Source organism: Neoarius graeffei, chromosome 22 (assembly GCF_027579695.1).
Source record: "Neoarius graeffei isolate fNeoGra1 chromosome 22, fNeoGra1.pri, whole genome shotgun sequence".
NCBI lineage: Eukaryota > Metazoa > Chordata > Actinopteri > Siluriformes > Ariidae > Neoarius > Neoarius graeffei.
In genome coordinates, this window is record NC_083590.1 from 3,602,683 (window position 1) to 3,630,278 (window position 27,596).

General features: G+C 40.4%; 1 protein-coding gene across 1 annotated transcript; it reads right to left on the reverse strand.

Annotated features, from left to right (window-relative positions):
• Positions 1 to 4,693: 4,693 nt before the first annotated feature.
• Positions 4,694 to 27,192, reverse strand: LOC132870537 (NLR family CARD domain-containing protein 3-like). The gene is made up of 6 exons (XM_060904213.1): positions 27,053 to 27,192; positions 22,404 to 22,556; positions 20,993 to 21,109; positions 13,605 to 13,658; positions 11,547 to 13,367; positions 4,694 to 4,911 (listed from the first exon to the last, which is right to left on the reverse strand). The coding sequence occupies exons 2-6, from the start codon at positions 22,454 to 22,456 to the stop codon at positions 4,899 to 4,901; spliced, it is 2,058 nt and encodes a 685-aa protein (XP_060760196.1). The 5' UTR covers positions 22,457 to 22,556; positions 27,053 to 27,192; the 3' UTR covers positions 4,694 to 4,898.
• Between the last annotated feature and the right edge of the window lie 404 nt (positions 27,193 to 27,596).

Genomic DNA, 27,596 nt, shown 5'->3' on the forward strand with positions numbered 1-27,596 from the left:
TCCAGCAACAAAATATATAAAAACTGATTTGGGTGCCGTGTTTATTTCTTGGTATTTCAGGTGTAATGGTGTTTTAAAACATATTCATTTAATTTTATATACAGTACAGTGAGATAATGTGAGGGCTTTGTGTGAATTCATCAAGTTTTCAAACAAAGTTATCGCCAAACGCCGTCTGGCATTGTGCGGCCATGTGTTTCGTCATGATCAACCTGCTGCACAAGTTCTCTTGTGGGAGCCTGAGGTGAAGTGTATAAAGTGTTTCTGAATGGGTTTTTTAGACCCTTAGCAAAGCTAAATTGATTTAAACAACAAAAAAGCAAAGATATAATGTAATTTGAGCATTTATTGTACGGAAGAACAACAGAAGTAAGGATAGCACCTCAGAAGTACAAAATTCTTACAAAAATAAAGTGGATATTAATGCTCTCAAGTCTCACGCATTTCAAGCAGTTCACACGCCACACCTTGTATCTCTCATGCACAGAAATTACTAAGACACCACTCACCAAGGTGCACCACTATTTTTTAACTGTGGACGAAGAACAGGCGTTCAGTGGTTTCCCACAGAGTTCAGAAATAGCTGCCACACACCTAGCCTGGGCCCGCCCATCCTAAGCGTGACGCAACACCAGGGCCTGTTCCGAGCTTAGTCTGGCCAGGCAGGCTATCTACAGCATTTCCAAACTCCCGAAAAATCAGGAACCAATCAACTTTGAGCATCTCCAACGGCCCTGGGTAGAGGCTTGTTCAAGGCACTGACGTAGTAGAACTGCGACCGGAAGCCATAGATTGTTTACAGAATCTATGCCGGAAGCGCTTCATTCACATCACGAACATGGAGCAGCGGCAAGCCTTTAACACAGCGGTAGATGCTGTATTGAAAGCATTCAACGGGAAGTTCTCATTGAAAACGGAGCAAAGAGCAGCCCTGGAGGTATTTATCTTCTTCCTGTTACTCAAGCAGTTTCCGTCGCATCACATACGTCAGAGGAAAGAGTGATGTGATTGGTTTAAGCTTCGTCACAGCCTTTTCTGGCTTCGACCAGTAGCAAACTGAGGCATTTCAGGGAGGCGGGTCAACCACGGGCTCTGGGAAACGGTTGGGCTGAATAGCTTGGCCAGACCAAATGCTCGGAGAGCTTTGAAGTCGCATTAGCCAGGCTACCACACACCGGTCAATAAATTGAGAAATGTAGCTACCCAACAGCCAATCAAAAAATAGCATTGTTGTATCCGGGTAAAATTTACGTGATCCGGCCAATAACTTTCCAAAGAAGCCGATGCGGTGAAGTGCAGACCGACGCACTGGACGACGCGGGAGCGCCATATTCAGAATCACAATTACTTTATTAATCCCCAGAGGGAAATTCAAAATTGCAACCAAGCTCCTGAATCAAGGAAGAAGTAAATATGTCTAAAAATAGAAGATAAAATAGTCCTTAAAAAAGAATAAATAAAATAAATTAAAATAAGTTCAATAACTTAAGTAAAAACAAAATGAAGTGATTTTATAAACAATGATTCCTATACTACACATATATGCAGAGGTGGGCAGTAACGTGCTGCATTTACTCCGTTACATTTACTTGAGTAACTTTTTGGATGAATTGTACTTGTAAGAGTAGTTTTAATGCAGCATACTTTTTACTTGAGTATATTTGTGAAGAAGAAGCAGTACTTTTACTCCGTTACATTGGGCTATATTCTGCTCGTTACTCGCTACTTTATTTTTATTGATCCGTGCGATGCGTGGTCTATTTGTTTATGTTTTGTCGAGACTTCCAGCAGAGGCTCTGTCACATGACCGCATCTCACCGATCAAATGGAGCAGCCAGAGCCATAGAGGGAGGAGCTATGGTTTAACTCCTTTCCGCCAATCAAACAGAGCCATAGTGGGAGGAGCTATGGTTTAACTCCATTTCGCCAATCAAACAGAGCCATAGTGGGAGGATCCATAGTGGGAGGAGCTATGGTTTAACTCCGTTTCGCCAATCAAACAGAGCCAAGCCGCCGTGCGCGCCCGCACACAAAATTCCCACGGCGCGAGCAGTCCAGGTGGAAAAGAGCACGGGAGCAGAAGGGAAATGGCAGAGACAGCGGCCAGCGTTTCTCATCAAGCCGAAGAGGCACAGCCCAGCCACACATACAAACCATGCTCACTCTCCAAACACCAACAAATAATAGTTATGTTATGCGGTGTCACATGTGTCTCCCCAAACCAGTGGCCGTTTCAGCTTATAAAAACTCAACGCCGAATTTGAGGAAACACATTGTGGTCAGTAGGCTGTGTGCTTCTGGCTGTGTTCGTAGGCAGACGTTCGCCCTGTTGTAACATCATAAATAACTGTAAAATACATTGTTTTGTGGAAATGTATTGATGCACTGCAGCCTCAGACGGCAAGATAACACACACACACACACACCAGAGAACCAAGAAATAAAACTACAAAAAATCTTCCTAACAATCACTTTTTATTGATGTGAAACCAAAAAATGCTCATGAAAATAAGGTTGCTCACCTAATGTCAGCTCCTCAATAGCGTTACAGTTGTACATGGCTCTGGTCAAAAACTGGGAATGGAAGACTGGTGAAAACTTACTAAATTACAAAATGCGTAACATATCGTTTGTGAAATCTCCATTTTTCAAGCTACTGTATTCGTTGTGGATTAGAGGGATTTGTGAGGACTTTAGGTGGTTTTTTTTCTGTGAGATTTGTTTTATTTGTCTACAAGTGCTTGTTCACAAAAGGAAGGGCATTAGCTTGTTAGCTTGACCGCTTGCTAGCAGTCCCCACCACCACCCAGCCAAGCTGGGCACTGGCAGCTAGTTAGCAACCTTTCTGCTTGTTACTTCCACTTGCTAACTCCTCTGTGAGATGGAGCCAGTAAACAACTTTTTGGGAGATGAAAGGATTAACATCGTTGATCGCATCTTACAGGATTATTTCCAGTCTTTTTCGTACGAGGAGATATTACGTGTGATATTCAGCTGCTGTTAAAGCTGAACAGTCACTTCACGGAGTGAACATGCGTGCGCACACACACACACACAGTGTTATGGTTTATGTGCAGACTGCCTTTTTCTTCTTTTTCTTTGTAACCTCTACCCATTGTTTTGTTATTCTGTTACTTTGTAAAGATTTAATTAATTAATATTTATTTTATTATTGTTTTCACCTGTTCACGGCTAAAAGGTCACAGCTTCATAGTGCAAAATTGAGAGCCAGCTGCTGTTAAAGCTGAACAGTCACTTCATGGAGTGAACACACACACACACACACACACAGTGTTATGGTTTATGTGCAGACTGCCTTGAGCTTCTTGTTGTTAATACACAGAACTACACACACACGGTTTGTGTGTGTGAAATATATATGAAATCTCTGCCTGTTATGACATCCTGATCAATAAACAAAAGTTACTCAGCAGTTACTCAGTACTTGAGTAATTTTTTCACTTAGTACTTTTTTACTCTTACTCAAGTAATTAATTGGACGACTACATTTTACTTTTACTTGAGTAATATTATTCTAAAGTAACAACACTCTTACTTGAGTACAATTTTTGGCTACTCTACCCACCTCTGCATATATTCGATGAGTAGCCTACAGTACAGTAAATCATGTACAGTACAGTAAAATATGATTTTGTATTTCCTGAACGAAATTAGTACTTGCATCACAAAAGTAATGAAAGCTGATGTTGGCGAATATTGTCTCCAGCTAATAATGCTAACTATCAGTTTGCCCAGTGTCTGTGAGCTTGTCCACTTCAATCTTGGATCCTTGCTAATTTCAGCAGCTATTTTTGACACCTGTTTTTAGTCCTAGTGTTGCACACTTGAATGAAAATATCAGTGTGATTTTTTTTTTTTATTTCTTCCTTTACTGGGTACTTGCCAAACTGCAAAATACACAGATATAGTAGTAGATCATTACGCGCTTCTGTTTACACACTGCCCTTGACGGAACTCTCTCCTCAATCATGGCTGTTAAAATGGCAGGCCTGGAACCACTGGGTTTCAAGTGGGAGCCCCCTACCCCCGTACGGAAGGCCTCAAAATCTGCCACTAACACAACACAACACCAATCATAACCCCCCCATCCTCCTCCAACCCCCTGTGTGCCACCGCCAACACCCCTCACCAACACCACCCCTGCCCTTCCCGACAAAATCTCACTCTGAACTGACTTCAAAACTTGAGAGCCCTGGTGGATATTGTAAACAGTACTTCAAGTAAGAGAGGTTTTCTATCAGGCAAATGGCAAAAACAGTGAAAAGGTTCTGTAATCCAAAATAGTGTAAAAGACACCAAACATTACATTTTCCACATCTTAAAGAACACAAAAAATAAATAGATATTCTAATAACACTACTTTAAGTACACAGACAGAACAGGCTTTTGTTCTCTTGGGCAAAAACTGTCACCGAACATTTGGTTTCATATTTCAAATTACAATCAAGCTGCAAACACTGAACTTTGGTTGCCAAAAATAAGGTTTTCTTCTCTAATCCAAAATTGTGCAAAAGTTACCAAACAAATTTTCCACATCTTAAAGAACTCAAAAATACAATTCTAAATAACACTACTTCAAGTACACAGAACAGACTTTTATTTTGTTTTGTCTGTTGTGCAAAAGTGTCACTGACTGATTGAACAATATATTTTTAAGAGAGAAACACTTGCAGTACACTTGGCATCTTTTCAGTAAAAAACAACAATAACAAAAAGCAGCATATTTCAAATTAAAATCACAAGCTGCAACACTGAACTTCAGTGTTTACTATAGTTCACTTGCTTCCCAAGTTCCCATCCTCTTCAGGGCTTGAAATTCGCGGTGGTCCGGTCGCCCAAAGCGACTTAATTTGTCATTTGGCGGGTGATTCCTGTCACTAGGCAGCCTGGCTGGGTAGTTGAAAATAAAAAATATATATGAAGCAAAGATTCAGACTCGGGCTGTGCGATATATCGAATATACTCGATATATCTCCTTAAATTCTGTGTGAGATACATAAAATTATTATATCGTAACTATCGAGTATTTTATGGTCATCTGCTGACTTGCGTTTGTTTCGTGTTTTGTTTAAAACCTTTTCCGGTGGTTTTCTCCCTGTCCCTCAGGCAGTAACGTGAGAGGCTGCCTAAGGGTAAAAAAAACAATAACGTTACGCACTTGCCAACCAATCCCGGGCGACATCTCGGTGCTGAAAGGAACTTGTGGGAAGATTTTCTAGTTTCGGTTTACAGTGCTCAGTGTTGCCAATTGGGCGGGTTTGACGTTAGTTCGGCGGGTTTTTATCAGATGTTTATAAATATTTCGCACCAACGTTCTGTGTGAGAATGCAGCCAGAGACACTTATATATCTCATCTCATCTGTAGCCACTTTATCCTGTTCTACAGGGTCGCAGGCGAGCTGGAGCCTATCCCAGCTGACTACGGGCGAAAGGCGGGGTACACCCTGGACAAGTCGCCAGGTCATCACAGGGCTGACACATAGACACAGACAACCATTCACACTCACATTCACACCTACGGTCGATTTAGAGTCACCAGTTAACCTAACCTGCATGTCTTTGGACTGTGGGGGAAACCGGCGCACCCGGAGGAAACCCACGCAGACACGGGGAGAACATGCAAACTCCGCACAGAAAGGCCCTCGCCGGCCATGGGGCTCGAACCCAGAACCTTCTTGCTGTGAGGTGACAGCGCTAACCACGACACCACCATGCCGCTACACTTATATACACACACGTGCTAGTATATATAAAAATCAGGATAACAGATGAAGAAAATTCATGGATGTAGACAAAAATAAATTAAGCAGAATAACTAGGCCTATAAAATTAATAAAACAAACAGGATAAATAAAAAGATAAATAAATAAAAGACAAATAAAAAATAACTTCAACAATGCAGATGTTCGATATGCATCGTAGCCTAACATAGCCTACAGAATATTCTGCGTGTGCGCCACCTACTGGTGCATGGAGGATTCAGAACACAGCAGATGATTGCAAAGTTATAATCTGATTCAACCACACGGAGCCGAGTACCAGACAGCAGATTCTTCACCTCCAGCACTGACGGGCTCATGGTGCCATTTGTTTGATTTACAAATAGTATACTGGACTTTAGCTGCATATTTTTACTTCACAAGACAGGCATCAAGTACATTTTACATTTTGGGTGGTTTTAAGTGCATTTTGGTGGGTTTTGAACATATTTTGAGCTGGAAAACGTCAGCAGTATCTGGCAACACTATTTACAGCACTGACTCAGTTCGTGCAATTGCTGGTGTTGCATAAGCTACCATGTAAGCTCTGTCAATTTCAACGACAAATTAAAAATGGAAGCGGACGAATTGGTTCCTAAAAGAACTAGTAAGGGGTCAGTCATCTAGCATTTTTTTGGATATCGCGAGGAGGATGTGGAACAGCAAATGCCAGTTTGTAAAGTGTGCAAAAAAAAAACAGTATCGGGTCTTGAAATAAATGCACATTAGTCATGAACAATGGTAACGACTCTCTTTTGTGTTATTTTTGACAGAAGTAAAATTCATACATGAACAAATTTTGGCGAGTTGATTTTCTGTTTGGCGAGTTACTTTGGAAGGTAACTAGTCCGGCTGGCTGGTGAAAAAATATATGAATTTCGAGCCCTGGTTTGTGATAGACGTTCTGAAAGAAATACGTTTAATATTTTTTCTGAATAAACACTTGGGGAGCTGAATGTAGTTTTACCAGATCATAACAGTAGCCTATTCTGAAACTGCGATTAATGCATAAGATTAACGTTAGGCTACATCCATGAACTACATCCATATAGCCTACTCTGCCACTATCTGGTAACAGGTAGCAGAGTATAATAGTAGGCTCAAACGTGGTGAGATGTTAATCAAATAAAACCCTAATGTCGGGCGGGTAACAATAAATCTATAATCTGCATGTAATCTGTGGTTCGATTAGTTTGCTAGCAGTAACGTTATCTGTCCATACACGCTAAATTTTCGTTTTATCTAACCAAGTAACTGACCTATCCTTGTGCGTTCTGAGGTGCCTGATAAAGTTGGATGTAGTTGAGCCGGCATCATTTATCCTGATGCCACACACTTTGCAAGTGGCCGTTCACTTGTTAGCTGTCTGTGTGAAGGCTTTATATCCAAATGTGATAACAAATGGCACAGTTCCAGGTGAACTTGCCGTCACCATGGTCAGTGTTGATTTGAAATCTGTGCTTGCATGCATGTGTTACGTTGCGCGTAACAACCTATCAAGTGAGGGAAATATTCAATCTGCCTCCAATTTTCCCATAAGGCTAGGCAACACATTGGAAAAACTGAAATAATGAAATAAATACTTCTGTGAAATGAACGTTGTTTATGAGTCACAACACGCAAGTCCAAGTCAAGTCTCAATTCGCTGAGGGCAAGTCTAAAGTCAAGTTTCAAGTCTTTGTTTGTGCGACTTAAGTGCAACTCAAGTTCGAGTCTCAGACTCGAGCCCCCATCTCTGGATCCTCCTGGTCAAATGTGACTCCAATCCAAGTGAAAGTTGTTCAGTGGAATTTTTACTGGAGTATTTGCTTTTAACCCTCTGGGGTCTGAGGGTCTTTTATGCCACTCGAGTGATTTTGGCGTGCTCTGATTTTGTTGTCAATTTCAACAAATCCTAGCAGTATTTTCAAAGTCATATGACTTTTTTTTTTCTTTTTTAATCCCCCACTGGCTAAAAGACCCAAAGGGGCATTATGTCGTGGTGATGTCCATCCTTCTGTCCTCCAAGGAAGCTTCTGAAATCAATTCCCCTCACAATTTGTGGAAGGATTTCATGAAACTTGACAAGAGGCATTGTTATATGTCAGTAATACGCATATTGTAATTTTGTTAAATTCGGTCACGTTTTACCAGAGTTACAGCCCTTGATTAACAAAATTATACTTTTCACAATTTTATGAGAATGTGTTTTCCTTCGGACATCAACTCCTCTCACAATTTGTGGAGGAATTTCAAGAAATTTGGCAAAAAGTCTTGTGTCGGTAGTACGCATATTGTTATTTTGTTAAATTTGGTTGTATTTTACCAGAGTTGTGGCTCTTGATTAACAACCTTGTACTTTGACAATTTCATGAAGGTGTGTTTTCCTTCTGACACCAACTCCTCTCACAATATTTGAAGGAATTTCACCAAATTTGACAAAAGGCTTTGTTATATGACAGTTATATGCATATTGAAATTTTGTTTAATTTGGGCAAATTTTACCAGAGTAAAATTTTACCCTTGATTATTAACAGACTTGTTCTTTGGCAATTTAATCAAGATGTGCTTGCTTTCTGAAATCAACTTCCCTCACAATTATTATCTCCCGCTGGCCGAAAGGCCCGAAGGGGGATTATGTCGTGGCGATGTCCGTCTGTCCGTCTGTCCCAGGAAGGGTACTGACCTTCTGAAATCAACTCCTCACACAATTTCTGCAGGAATTTTACAAAATTTGGCAGGATTCTTTGTTCTCTGTCGGTAATACGCATATTGCAATTTTGTTCAATTCAGTCGCATTTTACCAGAGTTATGGCCGAGTTGCCAGCGGGGGATATTGTGCTCTCGGAGCACTCTTGTTTGTTTTCAGCACAATCTCAGCTACAATAATATCTCTGTAGTCTGTATGTCATGATTGTACTTTTAAAAATATAACAGATAAATGAAGATGTTGTAAAAAGCAGTTTTAGAACTGTGTTTCAGGGGCTTCAAAGTTTGGGAGAATAGCAGGGTACAAATAATTTACAGCAGGGTGCAAAATGGTAAAATGTCATAATGCACGCAAAGCATGCACAGACAGACAGACAGACAGACAGACAGACAGACAGACAGACAGACAGACAGACAGATAGATAGATAGATAGATAGATAGATAGATAGATAGATAGATAGATAGATAGATAGATAGATAGATAGATGCAAGTACGAATTTTTCATGGGGCGGGATGGTTTGGAACAGGCCGTCTAAAATTGGGATAACATTTACCCGGGACGGGTATTTGAGGCGGGTCGTCTAGCTTAAGCTTGATTAGCGTTGTTACGCACGCCAGTGTTTCCCACAGAAATTTTGGAGACTATGGGGGAGGCACGGGGTTGTTTAAAATTGAGTGATATGTTAAATATTAAGTTATTACTGAAAAACTATTGATTAAAAAAAACAGACACTGAGAAATGGTCCTATAAACAACTTTACCAATATAAAAGATTACCAGGACTACAAAAATGCAGAAAAATAGGCTTTACTTATCCAAATGCTCCTGTTGGTTCAAAAGTTAAAGTGCAGAGAACCTCACAGCACAACATGAAGTTACCTTAAAATATAATATAAATGCCTCAGCTTTCATGTAAGAAAAAAAAAACTATTAATACTAGTACTGTGTGCAGGCAGTCTCTCCTGAAGACTAAATTAAACAATAATTATAAACTAATAAAATAAATGGCTCAGGCTTCATAGAAGAAGAAAAAAAACAATTTGAACAGAATCTCACAGTATGATTCTGAAGCTGCCTAAACAATGGAAAATAAAATACCATTTTGGCAAAAACATTGGCATCCATTAATTTCTTGTATTAAGTAAAAAAATATGTTGCCAGATACTGCTGACGTTTTACAGCCCAAAATATGTTCAAAACCTGCCAAAATGCACTTAAAACCGCCCAAATTGGGCGGGAAAACACCCAATCTGGCAACACAGTGCAGTAATGGCTGCACTCGTGTCGAGGATGTAAACACAGTTGACGCGGCAACGGACATACATGACATAGTGGATGTAATTTACGTTCACAACTTTTTTTGCTGTCGGAAATATTTAATATTATATATTGTGACTCGACTGACAATAGCCGGCGGCATAACAAGCCATAGCCGGCGATTTGCCGCCGGTGACCGGCTACTTTTGAGACCGCTGATATCGAGTATATTCGATATATCGCACAGCCCTAGTCTGAATCTTCGCTTCATATATATTTTTTATTTTCAACTAGCCAGCCGGGCTGCCTAGTGACAGGAATTACCCGCCAAATGACAAATTAAGTCGCCTCGGGCGACCGGACCACCGCGAATTTCGAGCCCTGCAAACATACTGTTGGCCTATTCCACTGCATTATTACTGTTAGCCTAATATTGCTCTGGAGTAAATGTCATATTTTGGACAAACTGAATGTATACAAAATAGCCTACTGGATTTAACTGCAAAAATGCAATATGGTATAAAAAATATTGCAGCAATGCAGTTAATATAAAATAACAGCAGGGTTTTTAATTTTGAAGGTACATCCACATGTAGTATTTTGTCTATAAGCAACAATATTAGCTTTATCATCCATATTTTATAAATGGATTTATATGTTCATCTTCAGGTTTGCAGAATTCAGCAAAGCAAAGACAGGGACCAGTGAAGAGGGACAGAGCAGCATTGAGTCTTTCTTGGTTCAGACGAGAGGTGTGCAAGTATACCACCAGGGTCATCCTCGACAGAGGATCATCACTGAATCAATAGTCAATGACCTTGTCGTTGGATGCAATTTGCCCCTGTCTTTGATTGAGCACCCCAACTTCAGGAAATTTTTGTCAGTGACAGAGGAGAGATATAAACCAGTAAGTCGATGCACAGTTACAAGACGTCTGAGTGATCTAACATCACAGAAACAGGCCTCTATCGAATCAAAACTAGAAAAGACAGGCACTGTGGCTGTGACTGTGGACATTTGGACAGACAGGACCATGTTAGACCTTAAGAATGAAAAGGCGACACAACATAATACATTTGTTAACGTATCCTGTGGTATTTTTTTCAAAATATATTTATCAAGTTCAAACAAAGCTTTCATGTTTCTTCACATTACACATTGAAATAGCCCTCCTAGGTTACCATGCTCTGATCAGTTTTGATATTGTGTATAATAGCGTAATAGATGATAAAGTACAGTAAATGCTTTCAATCCAAAACATACAGAAATGCAGCATCATCTCAGATAGCATCTAAGGAGAGAACGTTAATTTCAGTCATTTGAGACTTGACTTGGACTTGGGACAAAAGACTCAAGACTTGACTTGGCATTGACTTGGACTCGAGTACAAAGACTTGAGACTTGACTTGGAAAAAATGACTTGTGAACATCTCTGGGAGGATCTTGGTCAAATGTGACTCTTCTAAGCACCTTCATTACGGTAATTGTACTGTATTTGCACTACTGCTATTTTGTACATTGATTTTAGAGTGTATTTTACCAATATTATCTATATTTTATAAATAAATTTTGTTTTTTCTTTTTTTTTTTAATAAATATTTTTATCTGATTTTACAAGGTGAGAGAGAAACGGCATTTCGATTCTCCTATATGTCCTGGACACACAGTGACTTGACAATAAAAATCTTTGAATCTATACTTTCACTCAACTAATGGAGTTGTAGATTTTGCCCTCCTCTGTCCCAAAGTGAGTTTCTGTCAAAGTGCTTTCAGTTTCTCTCTTTCTAACAATAGAACAGTTATATTCAGCTTTACTTACACTGCTCTTCTGGATGCTGCAATCACAGGCATCACCTTCACAAGAACCTCATGTGTTATCTTCTCTGTACTGGTATATTTCCTCAGGTCAAACTCCTCCAGCTCCTGTGCTGAAGTCAGTAACACAAACGCCAGAGCAGACCACTGTGAAGGAGAGAGTTTACTTTGTTCCCCAGATTTCAGGTAGCGTTGGATTTCCTCCACGAGAGAATCATCACCCAGTTCATTCAGACAGTGGAACAGATTGATGGATTTTTCTGCAGGAAGATCTCCACTGATCATCTTCTTAATGTACTGAACTGTTTCCTCTTTGCTCTGGAAGCTACTTCCTGTCTGTGTTACTAAGGCATGTAAGAGTTTCTGATTGGACTCCAGTGAGAGACCCAGAAGAAAGCGGAGGAATAGATCCAGATGTCCAGTCTGACTTTTTAAGGTCTGATCTACAGCACTCCTGTGTACATCTGAAATTGTCTGAAAGGACTGACTCTGACCAAGAACATTTTTTATTTTTTTATACATTTTTCTTGTAGAGGAATTATCCTGATCAAGAACATTTCTCTTTTCCTTCATGAAGGTCAGATGCACATACAGAGCTGCGAGATGTTCCTGAATGCTCAGATGAACAAAGCAGTACACTTTACTCTGGTGAAGCCCAGGCTCCTCTCTGAAGATCTGCGTACACACACCTGAGTACACTGCTGCTTCTGTCACATCAATGCCATACCCTCGCAGGTCTTCCTCATAGAAGATCAGGTTGCCTTTCTTCAGCTGCTCAAAAGCCAGTTTTCCCAGTTTCAGCAGCATTTCATCATCACTCTCCTGCTTCTTTGAGTATTTTTCTCTGATGACGTTTGTCTGAATGATGAGGAAGTGTGTGTACATTTGAGTCAGAGTCTTGGGGATCTCTCCACTCTCTGCTTCACCCAACATTCTCGAGAGAACAGTGGCTGAAATCCAGCAGAAGACTGGGATGTGACACATGATGTAGAGGCTTCTTAATGACTTCAGGTGTGTGATGATGTTCTCGGCCAGGCTCCGATCACTGACCCTCTTCCTGAAGTACTCCTCCTTCTGGGGGTCATTGAACCCTCGTACCTCTGTGACTCGATGGACGTACTCAGAGGGGATTTGATCAGCTGCTGCTGGTCGGGAGGTGATCCAGATGAGAGCAGAGGGAAGCAGATCCCCTTTGATCAGGTTTATCAGCAGCACACGCACTGATGCTGATTCGGTTACATCACACACTCTCACTGTGTTCTGGAAATCCAGAGGGAAACGACACTCGTCCAATCCATCAAAAATGAACAGAACCTTTTCCATCCTGGACATTTCGGTTTCTTTTGTTTCCTTAAAACAGACATGAAGGAGCTCCAGCAGACTCCGTTCTTGGTCCTCCATCAGATTCAGCTCTCTGAAAGGAAGTGGAAATATGAGGGGGACGTCCTGATTTGCTTTCCCTTCAGCCCAGTCCACAATGAACTTCTGCACAGAGACTGTTTTTCCGATACCAGCCACTCCCTTTGTCACTACAGTTCTGATGGGTTCGTCTTCTTCAGATAAGGACTTAAAGATGTCGTTGCATTTGATTGATGTTTCCTCTGTTGTTTTTCTCCTGGACGCTGCCTCGATCCGTCTCACCTCATGTTCTTTATTGACGTCTCCACTGTCTCCCTCTGTGATGTAGAGCTCGGTGTAGATCTCATTCAGGAGCGTTCGCGTTTCTGGCTTTATCATCACTCCATTTAAACACTGAAACTTCTCCTTCAGATTTAATCTGAACTTTTTCTGGAATTCATTTACAGCAGGAGATTCTGGGGCGTGTCTGTGTGACGGGGTGAAATAAGAAGGCGTGGTGAGACCGAGGCTCCAATTATTACAGTTTAACATCACATTTTTTCTGACTGGTTTCCACAGATAACTGTTCTTTATGATGCTAACACGATGGATTTATCTGATTTGACTGTATGTTTTCTATAATCTAATCCTGTAGATAATAACAGCAGAGAGGTTTATAATACCAGAGCGTCAGTGTCAGTCATGGTGTTGGGTTTGATCTTACCCTGTATCTGTGATGAAGATCTTTTCTCTTCTGTCTCCTGCCTTCTGTAAAACACTGGGAACAAAAATAGTTTCTGTTAAAGACAAGAACTTTAGTCCCTTTAATACTACAATCTAAACTTTAGCGCTAATTTTACTGCAGTTATTCTTTGAGTGCAGTAACATTTCGAGAGCACAGTGCTCAATACAACATGACAAAAATATTGATTGAACTGGAGAAAAAATATCTGCCCGGTTTTAATTTGAATTTTTCTCATTTTTCCTTCCTATAAGGTCATTAGGGATGGAACAGAATATCACCTCATCACGCAGAATGAACAGATCGTGTGTTTTAAATGGGTCCTAAAGCAGATGTGTATTTTTAGGAAAGCCGGCCAGACATCAGCGGTTTCAAAGTTTAGGGGAATAAAAGGGTCCGAGGCGGAGAATAGGAGGGTATATAATTAAAAAGGCTGAAGCCCTTCACCGTGAACCAAAGGCGAGAAAAATGGAAAACTGGGTTTATCTGAGACACAGTTAAGACATTTGGGGAGGAATTTCCAATTTATTGTAAACAGCAAAATAGTCTGAAGTGATGGGAATCAATACTAAACATTTAACAGAACTGCCATATAGTAATGAATCAAAAAGAAATTTGACAATGCAAAACTTTATCTATTTTTGTTTACAAAATCAAGTCACAGTTACAATAACTTGATCTTGTAAACATCAAAAATATAAGTTTTGTTTCGTCAAATTTCTTTTTGATTCATTATTCAATTTCTGAACATTCTGAGTATTGATCTAATCCTAAAGCTTCTAGAACAGTGTGTAGTGAGATCAGGTACTGAACCTGATTCAGGTTTTTATATGTTCCATCTTCCCCTTTATCCTTCTTTTCTTTGAAAGGAACCGCTCTGTTGCCTTTTTTATATATATATATATATATATATATATATATATATATATATATATATATATATATAAGCCTGTGATATCCCCTTTATATTAAGGAGGTTCAGAGTTCAAAAGATTTTTCAGATATTTTGAAAAAATATATGAATTAATTTATCACAGTATTTTTATTTGGCATTGCACTACAAGTTATAATAAGTGAATCTATATTCATCTGATAATGAGTCACAGTTCCTGCAACTGGACAAAAACAAATACGTATAAACTCATTTATCATTTTAACGATTACCGTTAACATTAACTGCATGACAGATGTCGAGTCTCGATATGTGACTCCCCTCCAAGGATACACTGCATTCCATCACAAGTCAAAATGTAAACAATGTCAATGTGCCGAGTGGGCGGGTTTAACCCAAAACTGGCCGTATACAATAATGGGATAACAATTGAGATATATAATTTAATATTTAGCTGACCAGCATTTCTACATCGACCCATACACAGACATATTTGGGGCGGATCCAAGAAAAGGGGGGGATTTCAACCCAGTAAGGCCAGGGGTCCGGGGGGCTGCCAGAGTCCCCTGGATACTCTGCAGTCTTTAAATGTCCAGAGATGCATTTTGAGCTGTCAGAGACATGTTGTAAATGAAATCTCTTAAAGAAAATGACCATAATCAAAAATATTTAAAAACTAGGAACTTTCAAAATCATTTTATTAGTCACTGAAAATGATATTGTCAGAGTTGGGTCATTCCGTGTCAAATCTCCGATTGCTCCCACTTGACCATCTCAGATTTGGCTGAAAAAATTCCAGGAGGTTCACACACTTCCCAATAGGAAAAGTCCCAAATTTTAGCTCCCAATTCCTTAGTTTTGTCATAAAAAATATTTTTGCAATTAACCTTGGACCCGTTTTGAGCAGTTTTTTGGGCAGCCACTTTGAGATTGCTGTATCTAGAAGAGTATTTAAGCTAGGTCCTTCAAATTTTCAAGGGTTAAAATCTGGCACCAGGACTTGTAGAATATGGACTTTTACGTGTGCGCTTTTGGTTTATCATAGAATTCTGGGGGCTTGAATTTGCTCTGAAGGACTTAACCCTTGTAGAATTTCCGAGCAAATTCAAGCCTCCATAATTCTATGATAAACCAAAAGCGCACATGTAAAAGTCCATATTCTACAAGTACTGGTGCCAGATTTTGACCCTTGAAAATTTGAAGGACCAAGCTTAAATACTTTTCTAGATACAACAATCTCAAAGTGGCTCCCCAAAAAACTGCTCAAAACGGGTCCGAGGTTAGTTCCAAAAATATATTTTTATGACAAAACTATAAGGAATTGGGAGCTAAAGTTTGGGACTTTTACTATTGGGAAGTGTGTGGACCTCCTGGAATTTTTTCAGCCAAATCTGAGATGGTCGAGTGGGAGCATTCGGAGATTTGACATGGAATGACCCAGTTGTTCGTATATGTGTAGAACATAATTACAACTGATATATAGTCGTAGGTGGCACAGTGGTGTAGTGGTTAGCACTGTCGCCTCACAGCAAGAAGGTCCGGGTTCGAGCCCCGTGGCCGGCGAGGGCCTTTCTGTGTGGAGTTTGCATGTTCTCCCCGTGTCCGCGTGGGTTTCCTCCGGGTGCTCCGGTTTCCCCCACAGTCCAAAGACATGCAGGTTAGGTTAACTGATGACTCTAAATTGACCGTCGGTGTGAATGTGAGTGTGAATGGCTGTGTGTCTCTGTGTGTCAGCCCTGTGATGATCTGCAGCCGGTTTCACTAAGTTAGACTATGACTTTAACTTAGACAGCGGGTATAGTCGGGCTTAGCATAGACGTCTAACAAATACTGTTGCACAAAGCAGTTAAGACTCCGACTATCTTAAGTCGTACTATGCTGCAAAGGATTGTGGGTATTTTAAGACTCTTTTCAAAACAAAAAAAATGGCAGACACAGTGGTCGTTCAGTGCCGTTTAGCCACTCGGAAAATCTGGTTATATCAGAGGAATTTAATTCCTACAAAGACGTTTTATTAGGCAAATTCAGCGAAGAATGTAGCAATAAGAAAAAACATGAAGTGTGGGAAAAAATAACGTCGTCTGTGAATAGCGTTAATCCATCTGCGAGAAGAGATGTTGCTGCCGTGCAGAAACGGAAACTAAAAGTAACCACCGAAATGGTCATCAACATTTATGGCGACGAGTCGCCCTTATTCTGGGGAGTGAAAGGAGGAAAGGAGAGCGGAGTAACCGGCTTCGCCAGACCCAGCAGCAACTCCCCTAGCAACGTTGCTAGCAACGTTGAAGCTGAGGCTCCTTCACCCTCGGAGTTGTCATCACCCAGTACCTGCGTGGATGTGACACTACACGAAGAGCCTACCGATCAGGAGGAAATTACAGGTAGAGTCTTGTTTAAGTTATAAATGTTGTCAAGTGGGGGTTTATTGTCATTTCAGCATAAACAGTAGGGGAGATTATGTTCCCACAGCACTGAGCTAAGCTACAGTTACCTTGCGATGGCAAAATAGCTATTCCACTCGGTTGATACCAAGGTCTGTTACTAAACGATGGAACATAGGTTTGACCCATAGACTATACAGTCGTTGGTTTGACCAACATAGATTTAAATTCTGCTACAGTAGGTAGTACACGTAAAGAAAGACGTTTGGAACAAGCTGACCTAAATACTATGTTGTGGTGTGACTACAGTTTCTAATAATGAAAACCTTGGTCTGATTTTTTTTTTTTAAGTTTCCTTGATCCCTGAACCGGTTGTGGAGGACTCCCAGACATCTGCCACCACCACCACCACCATGGCCATGGTGGTTGACAAGCAATACAACAACCTTCATCTGGAGGAGAAAAAACTCCTTCTGGAGATTGAGGTCTTGCAGCTCCAAAAGGAAAGACTGCAACTTAAATTGAAGAGACTCGCGCAGATGGAGGAGTGATGTAGTAATGTGTGTGTGTATGTGTGAGTGTATGAGAGAGAGAGAGATAAGTGATGAGTGGTGATGTAATTATATGCATGAATGAACTGATATATTTATATTATTTATATATATTTATATTATTTATAAGTAATAAAATGAATAAGCTGGCATTACACTGTTTGTTCTTTATTGAATACTTTATAGTTCGATTATAATAGCCTAAATTTGTGTATTACATACTTGCAATGTACTTCACTGCCTTAACATTTCAAGCTTTCTTAGACCCATATTAGACTGGGGGGAGTGTGTCTTACTTTTTAAGCCTAAAATTAGACTTAAAAAATTAGTCTTAACTTTTGTGAAACTGTCTTACTTGCATTAGACTGGTCTATAAAGAAACTTAAGACCAATCTTAACCCATAGACCAGTCTAAACTACTTTAGTGAAACCGGCTGCTGGTGACTTGTCCAGGGTGAACCCCGCCTCTCACCCAGAGTCAGCTGGGATAGGATCCAGCCCGCAACCCTGTACAGGATAAGCGGTTACAGATAATGGATGGATGGATTCTACATGTAGCCTTGTTACTGCAGTAATAATCCATTATTACTGTTTTAGTAACTGCAATCTGAGCTCACTGGGGAATTTTAAGCAAACTGTCACAGGACAGAAAAGTCTGAAACGTTATCTGTCCATCCAAATTTCAGCCTGTCTGAATGACGGGCCAAAGGCCTGGAACAGTGCGGCTGAGGTTCTGGGGCTCACCTTAGGGCCCTGGAAGCTGAAGGGCTTTAGATGCCTGGAGATGCTTCTCAGCTATTTCTCGGCACGTTTGTGAACTTCAACTGCCAAATTACACTCGACATTAATTGTTAATTACATGAAAGATTGAATATAATTTGCAAGAAAATGTCATGGGACAGGTTTGGACACAGCACAAAAAGTTCAAACAGAAAGGCTGTCTGTGTGTGTGTGTGTGTGTGTGTGTGTGTGTGTGTGTGTGTGTGTGTGTGTGTGTGTGTCTCAGACGGTGCACATATTGAAAAGTCGTGAAATTATTCATGGAATTCAGGTAGTTTTGAATTTCTCATTCAGATTTTGAGGAATAAATCTTATTTATTTTCCTCAACATTAAGCCTGTTCAGTTTCATTTGCCCAGACTCTGTAGTTTCTGGGATATTTACATCTCAAATATCATAACATTTTTTGAAACACCCAGTATATGTGTGTGTGTGTGTGTGTGTGTGTATATATATATATGAAGGGATGTGCAGTCAGGGGAGGCAGAGCCTCACCCATCATGCTCCAATGAACACAGATGTTATGAATGTAAAATAATATTTAAGAAATCATGATTATTTTCCTTGATCTGTGTTCTGTCATTTCTGTATGAAATTTGTGCGTCCTCACGTTCTATAGTCTAGGTAACTTATTTCACAGATGTGCAAAAGACATTGAGGCTTGTTGCACTCGACATAAAACTGCAATGAAAAAGTACGGGGTGAGGCAGCTATTACCTCTGCTGCACTGAGGAGGGCGTGCGCGACCCCAAGTAACGATGACGCTCCCTCTCCTCCTACTGTTAGCTAGCTCGAGCAAAATTTGACAGTCACACAAATACAAATATATGACAGTTACAACTTTTTATTCCTCTGCTTTCATTTATTTTAAATGTCCCTGCACCATATGGGCACCAAAAATGGAACATACAATATCTAACCTTCAAAATTGGACTTTCAAACTACAACCCCAATTCCAAAAAGTTGGGATGCTGTGTAAACTGGAAATAAAAACAGAATACCATGATAGCCAAATCTCTGAAACCCTGTTTTCATTGAAAATAGTACAAAGACAACATATCAAATGTTGAAACTGAGAAATTTTACTGTTTTTTGAAAAAATATATACTCATTTAGAATTTGAGGTCAGCAGCACGTTTCAAAAAAGTTGGGACAGGGGCGTGTTTACCACGGTGTTGCATCACCTCTACTTTTAACAACACTCTAAACGTTTGGGAACTGAGGAGACCAATGGCTGGAGTTTTGAAAGAGAAATGTCCCATTCTTGCCTGATATACAATTTCAGTTGCTCAGCAGTTCGGGGTCTCCTTTGTCGTATTTTACGCTTCATAATGCACCAAATGTTGTAAATGGGAGACAGGTCTGGACTGCAGGCAGGCCAGTTTAGCACCTGGACTCTCTTACTACAGAGCCATGCAGCTTTAATATGTGCAGAAAGCGGTTTGGTGTTGTCTTGCTGAAAGAAAGAAGGCCTTCCCTGAAAAAGATTTTGTCTGGATGGCTCGTGCAGGGATTGGCCAAAAATGGCTCACACGACATAAAATAGTTCCACCATTGATTAAGCAATGAATCTCGTGATGTCAAAAATTAACCCTCAGGGGTCGAGAGCTTTTCCAGTGATGTTTGTCAGGTTTAGAATGAGTAGGTCATGTATTTAGATAAATTTGAGAGTTTTTATCAAACAAGCATGATAAACATATTGAGAGAAACTTTATACTTTACACTTTCCTCTGTGCCACTGACAAATAATATTATAGTATTTAAATTACCCAGATTAGACGAAATATAAAACTTGTCACCTTCCTCAGTCACACCGGAGTCGGAGCGCGCACTTACGCATTCATAAAAGACTGTTCCCATGGTAACGGCATGATAATCACTTTCACTCTTTCCCTTTCGATTGGTTTCTCTTTCGTGGTGGGAACGCCCACCGTAAACAGGATAAACTCTGTCAGACAAAGTTTAAGCAATTTGGAAGTAAAACTTATTGCAAGATGACACACAGTTTTTATGCACTTCGGGTGATTCAGGACAGCGATTCAATTTCAGGACAGCGATTCAATTCAATCTTGAACTGCAACGCGGTGCATCTTTTTTTTTACTTCGACTCGATCCAGCCAAAGATAAACACGATTAAGTGTGAATATTTCTTCTATTTCTGTTGAGCAGATCGGTTGATATGCGTGCGCTCTCACGGATTTTATGCGCTTCAGATGATTTAGGACAGCGATTCAATTCGTGATTCATTTCATGATTCAGGACAGAGATTCAATTCAATCTTGAGAACTGCAACGCGGTGCCTTTGTTTGTATTTTTTTTACTTTGACTCGATCCAGCCAAAGATAAACTCGAGTAAGTCTAAATATTTCTATTTCTGATGAGCAGATCGGTTGATATGCGTGCGCTCTAGTGCAAACACAGGGAACATGACTGAGCAATTATTCCAGAGCTAAAAGTATTTTCCTCAAAAATAGTTAATTTTGCTCTATTTTGAGTTTAGAGAGTAAAATTTGGAGTTGGAGCAAAATTTCAGAATAATTGTGTAACAGAGTTGATTGTGGCTCTGAACTGAGTAAAATAGTACAAGAGTTAATTTCAAGACACTGAATCGAGTCAAACACCAAAATAAAGTCAAACACCAGATAAATGAAGATGTTGTAAAAGCAGCTTTAGAACTGTGTTGGATCATTAAATCAAAACAGCTGCTAATGTCAGTGTAGCACAGCCTGTAACTGTGACTTTAACTCTGAGAATTATGGGATGTTACCTGTGTACAGGTGAGGAGTCTCTATTTTTAAACTCCAAAGGAGGATCCATAGACGCATCGCTCTTCATGGAGACACAGCTGGGTTCTGGGGAGTCTGATCTCTTTCTCTGGAGTTCACTGTTCAACATTACAGAGGAGGCATGAGACAGAATTTCATCGTCTCAAACATCACAATACAAAATACAGGGAGAGACGAATCTCCTGCTCATATCATGCATCACGAGATTTCTGTTGAATATTCTTTATGAGCTCTACCTCTTCTTACACACTAGGTGGCAGCACCAGAGGTCGAAGCCCACAGAGTTATAGAGGGAAACCTCACTGCCTCAAAGCACGCTGACTTAACAGTCCAGAAAGTGAAGCTGATCAGAAGGAAGTGTTCTGGCACACGGGTCAGACAGCGGGCCCACAGCCTCATTTCATTCGGCCCGCGTGAACTTGGAAAAAATAATACTGAAACAGCCTGTCGAACACGACTGCTTAACATTTTCACACGATCCAGAACTCACAGCAGATCTGTAGTGGAGCCATCTGAAGGTAGTTACAGTAAACCGCTGTAGATACAGACGTGCACTCCAGTTTCTATCACAGCTGGATTGACAACGGTCTGAAATGCAGGTTAAAATAAACACCTGGATTTGACACAGAATCTGAGTTTAACGCCCCGACTGGAGTGAGACGGCAGTGGTTCGATTTGCTGCCATTACAAATCAAAATAAACGTTTTACACTTTAAAATGTAGTGTTCTGTGTCAACACCGTCTCATCAGTCTGGTCTTGTGAAGCCTGTACTGGGATACGATTCGTATCATGGCTTTAATGTATCGTCTCATACGACTGCATTTTTAATTTCATCAGAACATAATTTTACTGGGCACGGTGGTGTAGTGGTTAGCGCTGTCGCCTCACAGCAAGAAGGTCCGGGTTCGAGCCCCGTGGCCGGCGAGGGCCTTTCTGTGCGGAGTTTGCATGTTCTCCCCGTGTCCGCGTGGGTTTCCTCCGGGTGCTCTGGTTTCCCCCACAGTCCAAAGACATGCAGGTTAGGTTAACTGGTGACTCTAAATTGAGCGTAGGTGTGAATGTGAGTGTGAATGGTTGTCTGTGTCTATGTGTCAGCCCTGTGATGACCTGGCGACTTGTCCAGGGTGAACCCCGCCTTTCGCCCGTAGTCAGCTGGGATAGGCTCCAGCTTGCCTGCGACCCTGTAGAACAGGATAAAGCGGCTAGAGATAATGAGATGAGATGAGATAATTTTACTGACTGTGAACAGAATCTGGCATTTTTTCAAGTGGTGACTGTTAACTTTTCATTCTTAGTCTGAATTTTTGTTCAGTTAATCTTTTCATATAAACTCACTACATATTTCAGATCTGAACAGTTAATGACTAAAATATTAGAACATGACAGTTTACCGCTTTTCTGAGGGTGGGGTCACATTATCTGTGTCCAGATCACAGCTCTCCATTTTTGAATATTAGCGTATGGACACACAGCTCATGGACTCACTGCTGATTCCTGAAGACACTGATCTCTTGAATTACTCACGAGTTGAATAAATGAGGCTCCTAAAAATCAGAAAAAAAACAAACAAGCATGCTGTTAAAACTGGAGAAAACAATCTTTCATATCTAATGAACTGCACGTGTGAAAAGATCCAAACTTAAGAATCAGGAGGATTCACACTGACAGAAGTTTTAAAGATCATACAGCAGTGTTATGTCATGTTAGATGCAGAAGACAAGTCTCCGTGTCCATCTACACAGGAGATGAGGTGGACAGTTCAGTAATCAGGGGAGGGAGACCTCTGCTGGAAGGCAGGAGAAACAGTTTGAAGTGGAAGCAGGTCAGCTGTGATGCCTTCACTAAAAAAGCTGAACCAGAAGGTGACGAAAATCATTTGCGGTTGATAGAAAAGCTACTTTAAATCTCATCCTACTTTCTCTTTCCCAGCATTAAATGAGTTTTTAGTTTGAATAAATTCTGATCCAGAAGTCAGTCAGTCTGAAGTCAGTTGGACTAAACGGACATGATTTCTGCGAGCCTAAAGTAGAGGAGTGTGATATGACTGTTTTAGACCGTGAACAATCCATGATCTGTTTTTACTGAGGGATCACATGGACCGTGATACTGAATATATTTTGTCAGTTGTGCTGAAAATGCTTAGACATGGCACCTTGTTTTATGAACCAGACTTTACTCTGTTCATTAGTCCAGCTCATGGTTTCCCTGAAAGACACAGGAACGAACCAATAAGAACCCAGAGTAAGCAGTTCCTTGGCCTACGGTTCCTCGTTTTGTTTGGGAACGGCGTGGCCAAGAACACAGAGAACCTGGTGCCAAAAAAATTCCACATCAGTGAAATGGAAAATGCTGGAATTTACACAACAGACACGGTGAAAACAACAGGTGTTTGAAAAATATGCAAAAGCAAGAAAGCTGCGTAAAGGCACTCCTTATGAGAAAACACTGATCACTGATGCCATGACATTGGACACTGCACCTGCACCGACCCATTCAGCAACTTCTAAATATCGCTGATCCTCATTACGACTGACTGAGTCTCAAATATTTTTCTAACATCTCCATTCCTCAGCTGAACACAGAATGGCAAGAAAAGTACCATAAAAACACACAATAAGACAAATATCCTGTTTAAAAGTAATTAAATATAAATGTAAACAAACTCAGCTGAAGTGTTCTGGATTTACATATTTATCATAAAGGGGAGGCTGAAACAGATGCAAATGCAGTTTGAAGCTGGAATGAAGAGACTGGCACCCAGATAAAAACTGTTCAAATACAGGCAAAGGTCAGACGGTCATCAAACATCAACACCGAGGCAGAATCCAAACTCAAGCAGCAGAATCAGAACACAGAAATAAAGGCTTGGTAAGTTCTGGGAGATGCACAAGTGGATGTGGGAATGGAGTCCTTAAATCAAGTTCAAGTTCGTTATTGTTATTGTTAAGGTACAATGAAACTTCTTTTCTGCTGGTCCCAAAGGTGCAAAAAGTTAAGGTGCAAAAGACAAAAAAACCACACACACACACACCTGACCGAGCAAGTACCTGAGAGCTAATAAAGGGGATAAATAAATATAATATATACAAAATGAGCATAAATACACTTAACAGAAACGATATGGAAATCAAGCAATATGTACAGGTTGTGGGTTGAAGAGAAAAACAATGTACTGCACGTCATATCTCAGACTGTGGAGAGATCAGAGTTCAGCAAGTTTATTGCAGTTGGAAGGAAACTGTTTATAATTCTGTTGGTACGTGTTGATTTGATTGTGAGCCGGGGTGTGTGTGTGTGTGTGTGTGTGTGTGTGTGTTAGAGATCAGAAGTCAGCGTGACGCAGTCCGTGTGTTTGTGGTGTGTTCTGGGAAACAGTTTCTTTTTAATCTGACACATATTTAACAGATAATACTCGAGCTAATGTAGATTTATATTGCATTTTTTATTTGTTTTCTTTATTTTCCTTTTAGGAATAATGGTTTACATTTTGCAGTGAAGTGCACTTTATTAAAATGTGTCTGAAAATGTGCTTTGGCCTCAGGTGTCTTATTCTTTTTCAGTGAAGTTATGCTTCCTTTTAAAGATATCGGCATTTTTTCACTCAGGGTCCACATTTCTGTTCCAAAATGGTCATTTTTTGAAAGTTTAGTTTTCAGATTTGTAGTCAGTGCATGTTGTTTCCACATATCTTAATATTACAGTGTGAAAATTTCATGAGGTATCCTCATCTGATTCAGAAGATATGGCCTGCTGATCAAGACCACCGTTTCGGTGAATTGGTGGGGGCTACAGAGACTACACCAGGGTATATTTTTTTTTTCCACAGAATAAAAAAAGAAAGATTTAAAAGGTATAACTAGATATATTTTATTGGAAATATTATGAAATACAATGTGTATGGCAATGAGCACAGAATCAAATCTCTTTTCTAACGAAGAAACGCCTAACGAAGAATTGGGGGCTACGGAGACTACATTTCTCAATTAAACCACTCAGTGCAATTACTTCAAGTCTGTAATGACTAAAGGCATTTTTATACCTTTACTTCTCATGGTAATTATAAAAACATTATGGGAAATTATTTAACCCTGATTAAACCCCAAGTTTAGAGAGGGCGACGGAGACTACACCGCTTTTTCCATTATCCCAGTGAACATTTTCAATGAACGCTGAAAGGTGTCGGTGCCTTAGGTGGGGTTTACATTAGACCGTATCAGCGGATCATCAGATGAACGTTTTTAAAACGATTAGCGTGCACACAGCAATGCCAATATACGATTCGCATGCACACAGCAACGCCAATACACAGATACGCTCGGCTCCGCAGGCATCCTGCGCTCCAAATCACTCCGCCCTGAACAGCGAGTGTCCTCTGGAGGGTGCGCACTCCGGCCCTGCGCAGCTCACAGAGCGCGCGAGTGAAGTGCACAAGCAGTGATTCGGGACTGAGCCGCTGTGTGTGTGATCTCAGTGCATATCGGGCATGCGTGTCACTTACCACTTGCAAGTGGAAGGATGGCAAGCCTAAAGACAATCATAACTACACAATGGGCAGTATTTGCATCAGTATTTGCAGTATTTTCATACTTTTATACTCTTTAATGAAAGGTGATACAAGGCGGAAGTCCGCGCCGTTTTTCAGCAGTCGCGTCACATGACCAACGCCAGCGAATCAGGAAGGTGGATGTCACAGTGACATTGTCCAATGACAACGCCAGCTAGAGCTCAGCACAGCGTATCCGCGTATTCTCAATGTTTACACAGCACCGAACCAGACACGATCTGGATTGAATACGTGGACCCTGGCGGATTCCCGTTTCCCGGCGTTTCCAGGCGTTTTAATGTAAATGGACAGTGCATCCGCGAAGAAAACGAGACAGATACGATCTAATGTAAACTTGGCCTTACAGTCAACAAATTTTTTCTGTGCATTATTCTGACATATATAGTGATTGAAACTACCAAAATGGATACCATTAAAAGAATCAGTGATTGAATTTTTGGCTTCCTTTTTGAGAACACTGACCAAAAACATCATTTGGCATAACGACGGACACATTATTAAAGAACTGCAAAATCTTTGGCAGGTGATAAATGACTCCTTTCTATGCATATATTAAATTAAGCAGAGATACGACATTATCATTTCATATCAATCTTATAGCACAAAATGCACTAGAAACGTGGGATTCTGTATGATGTTATATAGATCAGTGTACAGTGGAACAGTATAACATGCCAAAACAGCCCTAAAATGGACCAAAAAGGCATAAAAAAATGAACGAATCAACATGGAAACAAAATTTAAAAAGTGTTCTCTGTGGTGATCCGATGACATGAATGTAAACATAAGTTTAATACAAGAAACTTGACATATTTTTTTAAATCCACCTGCACAACATCTTATTTCTCCAAATGTGACCCTGAGTGAAAAAATGCCGTATATTTACATCAATGAGGAAATTAGTTTGTTTGCTCTGAAAAATAGTCTTAAAAACCAACATTAAAACACAAAACCACCCCATGATAATATTGTTGATGATCCAGGCTGGAAAATCTTGATATATTTTTGCCAGATCTCCCAGCCCAAAATTAACCACATTAAATGGCACTTTATTTAGTTTTAATGGTTTGATGATGACTGGAACTTCCCTTCCCCACATTTATAGCAGTGTAAATGACTAATCTGTGTGCAGGTCATTAAAAGTGCTGTAAGATGTCCTCCTCTTATTAGATTCCCTCACTGACTGAAACTCCTCCACTTCAGGAGCTTTTCACACACACTCCATTAAAGTCCCAGTAAACTTTACATCACCACATTATGGGATGAAGGGAAACAAAAATGCGTTCCAGTTAAACTCCCCCCAAACTCTCTGAGTGTTTAATAGATGAGAAACTGAAGAGAGAAACTCGAATATAGAACACACAGCCGATAAACAGCAGCTTTACAGGGAAGATGATTTCAGTTCCGCAGTTTTACTGCTGTTTTTACACGAGCTCAGTCAAATACAACCACATTTCTCTCCAACACAGCACTTACTTTTACTCAGCACTCCATGCTGGGCTTCATTCATCTCACCGCTTCTGCCTGGAGTTGGAGTTTTTCTTTAGTTTTATTATTTTCTCCGAACAACAACAAAATGGTCCCGAGGCTGAAGGAGAAACACTTTCACTTCTGGAAAACTGATTCACTCCGAGTGAAGTGTCGCTCGGGAAAAGAATCGACTCTTTGATTCGGCTCTTTGAGATGAATGTAAAAGTGAAAAAGCAATCAGTGAAGTTGAAATGTTTCCTCATTCAGGGAGACTCTAGACGTTTTGCTGTTCTGAAGTGACACTACAAGTCCAGTCCACTTTAATTACCAAGAAACAGAATAAAAGTGCTGTCATTAATAGGTTTGCTGTCACTAATTGGTTTGGTTTGGCTGTCGCAGCGACAGATCCATGTTCAGCAGCAGCGTCTCATCGGTCTCCTTTGCGGTCGTGAGTCCGGCGATAGCTCACGCGTCCGATTGCCGATCCACAGATTGGTGGACATTTATCACAAGATTAACTTCCAGGTGCTGATATTTGTTCCTTTCGACA

Excerpts from the sequence above, each read along its gene's own strand:
- LOC132870537 (XM_060904213.1), bottom strand. The coding sequence starts at position 22,456 with ATGGAGAGCTGTGATCTGGACACAGATAATGTGACCCCACCCTCAGAA. Across the intron at positions 21,110-22,403 it reads ACCCCACCCTCAGAAAAGCG|TGAACTCCAGAGAAAGAGAT; the intron begins GTAAACTGTCAT and ends AATGTTGAACAG. Across the intron at positions 13,368-13,604 it reads ATCTTCATCACAGATACAGG|ACACGCCCCAGAATCTCCTG; the intron begins GTAAGATCAAAC and ends CCCGTCACACAG.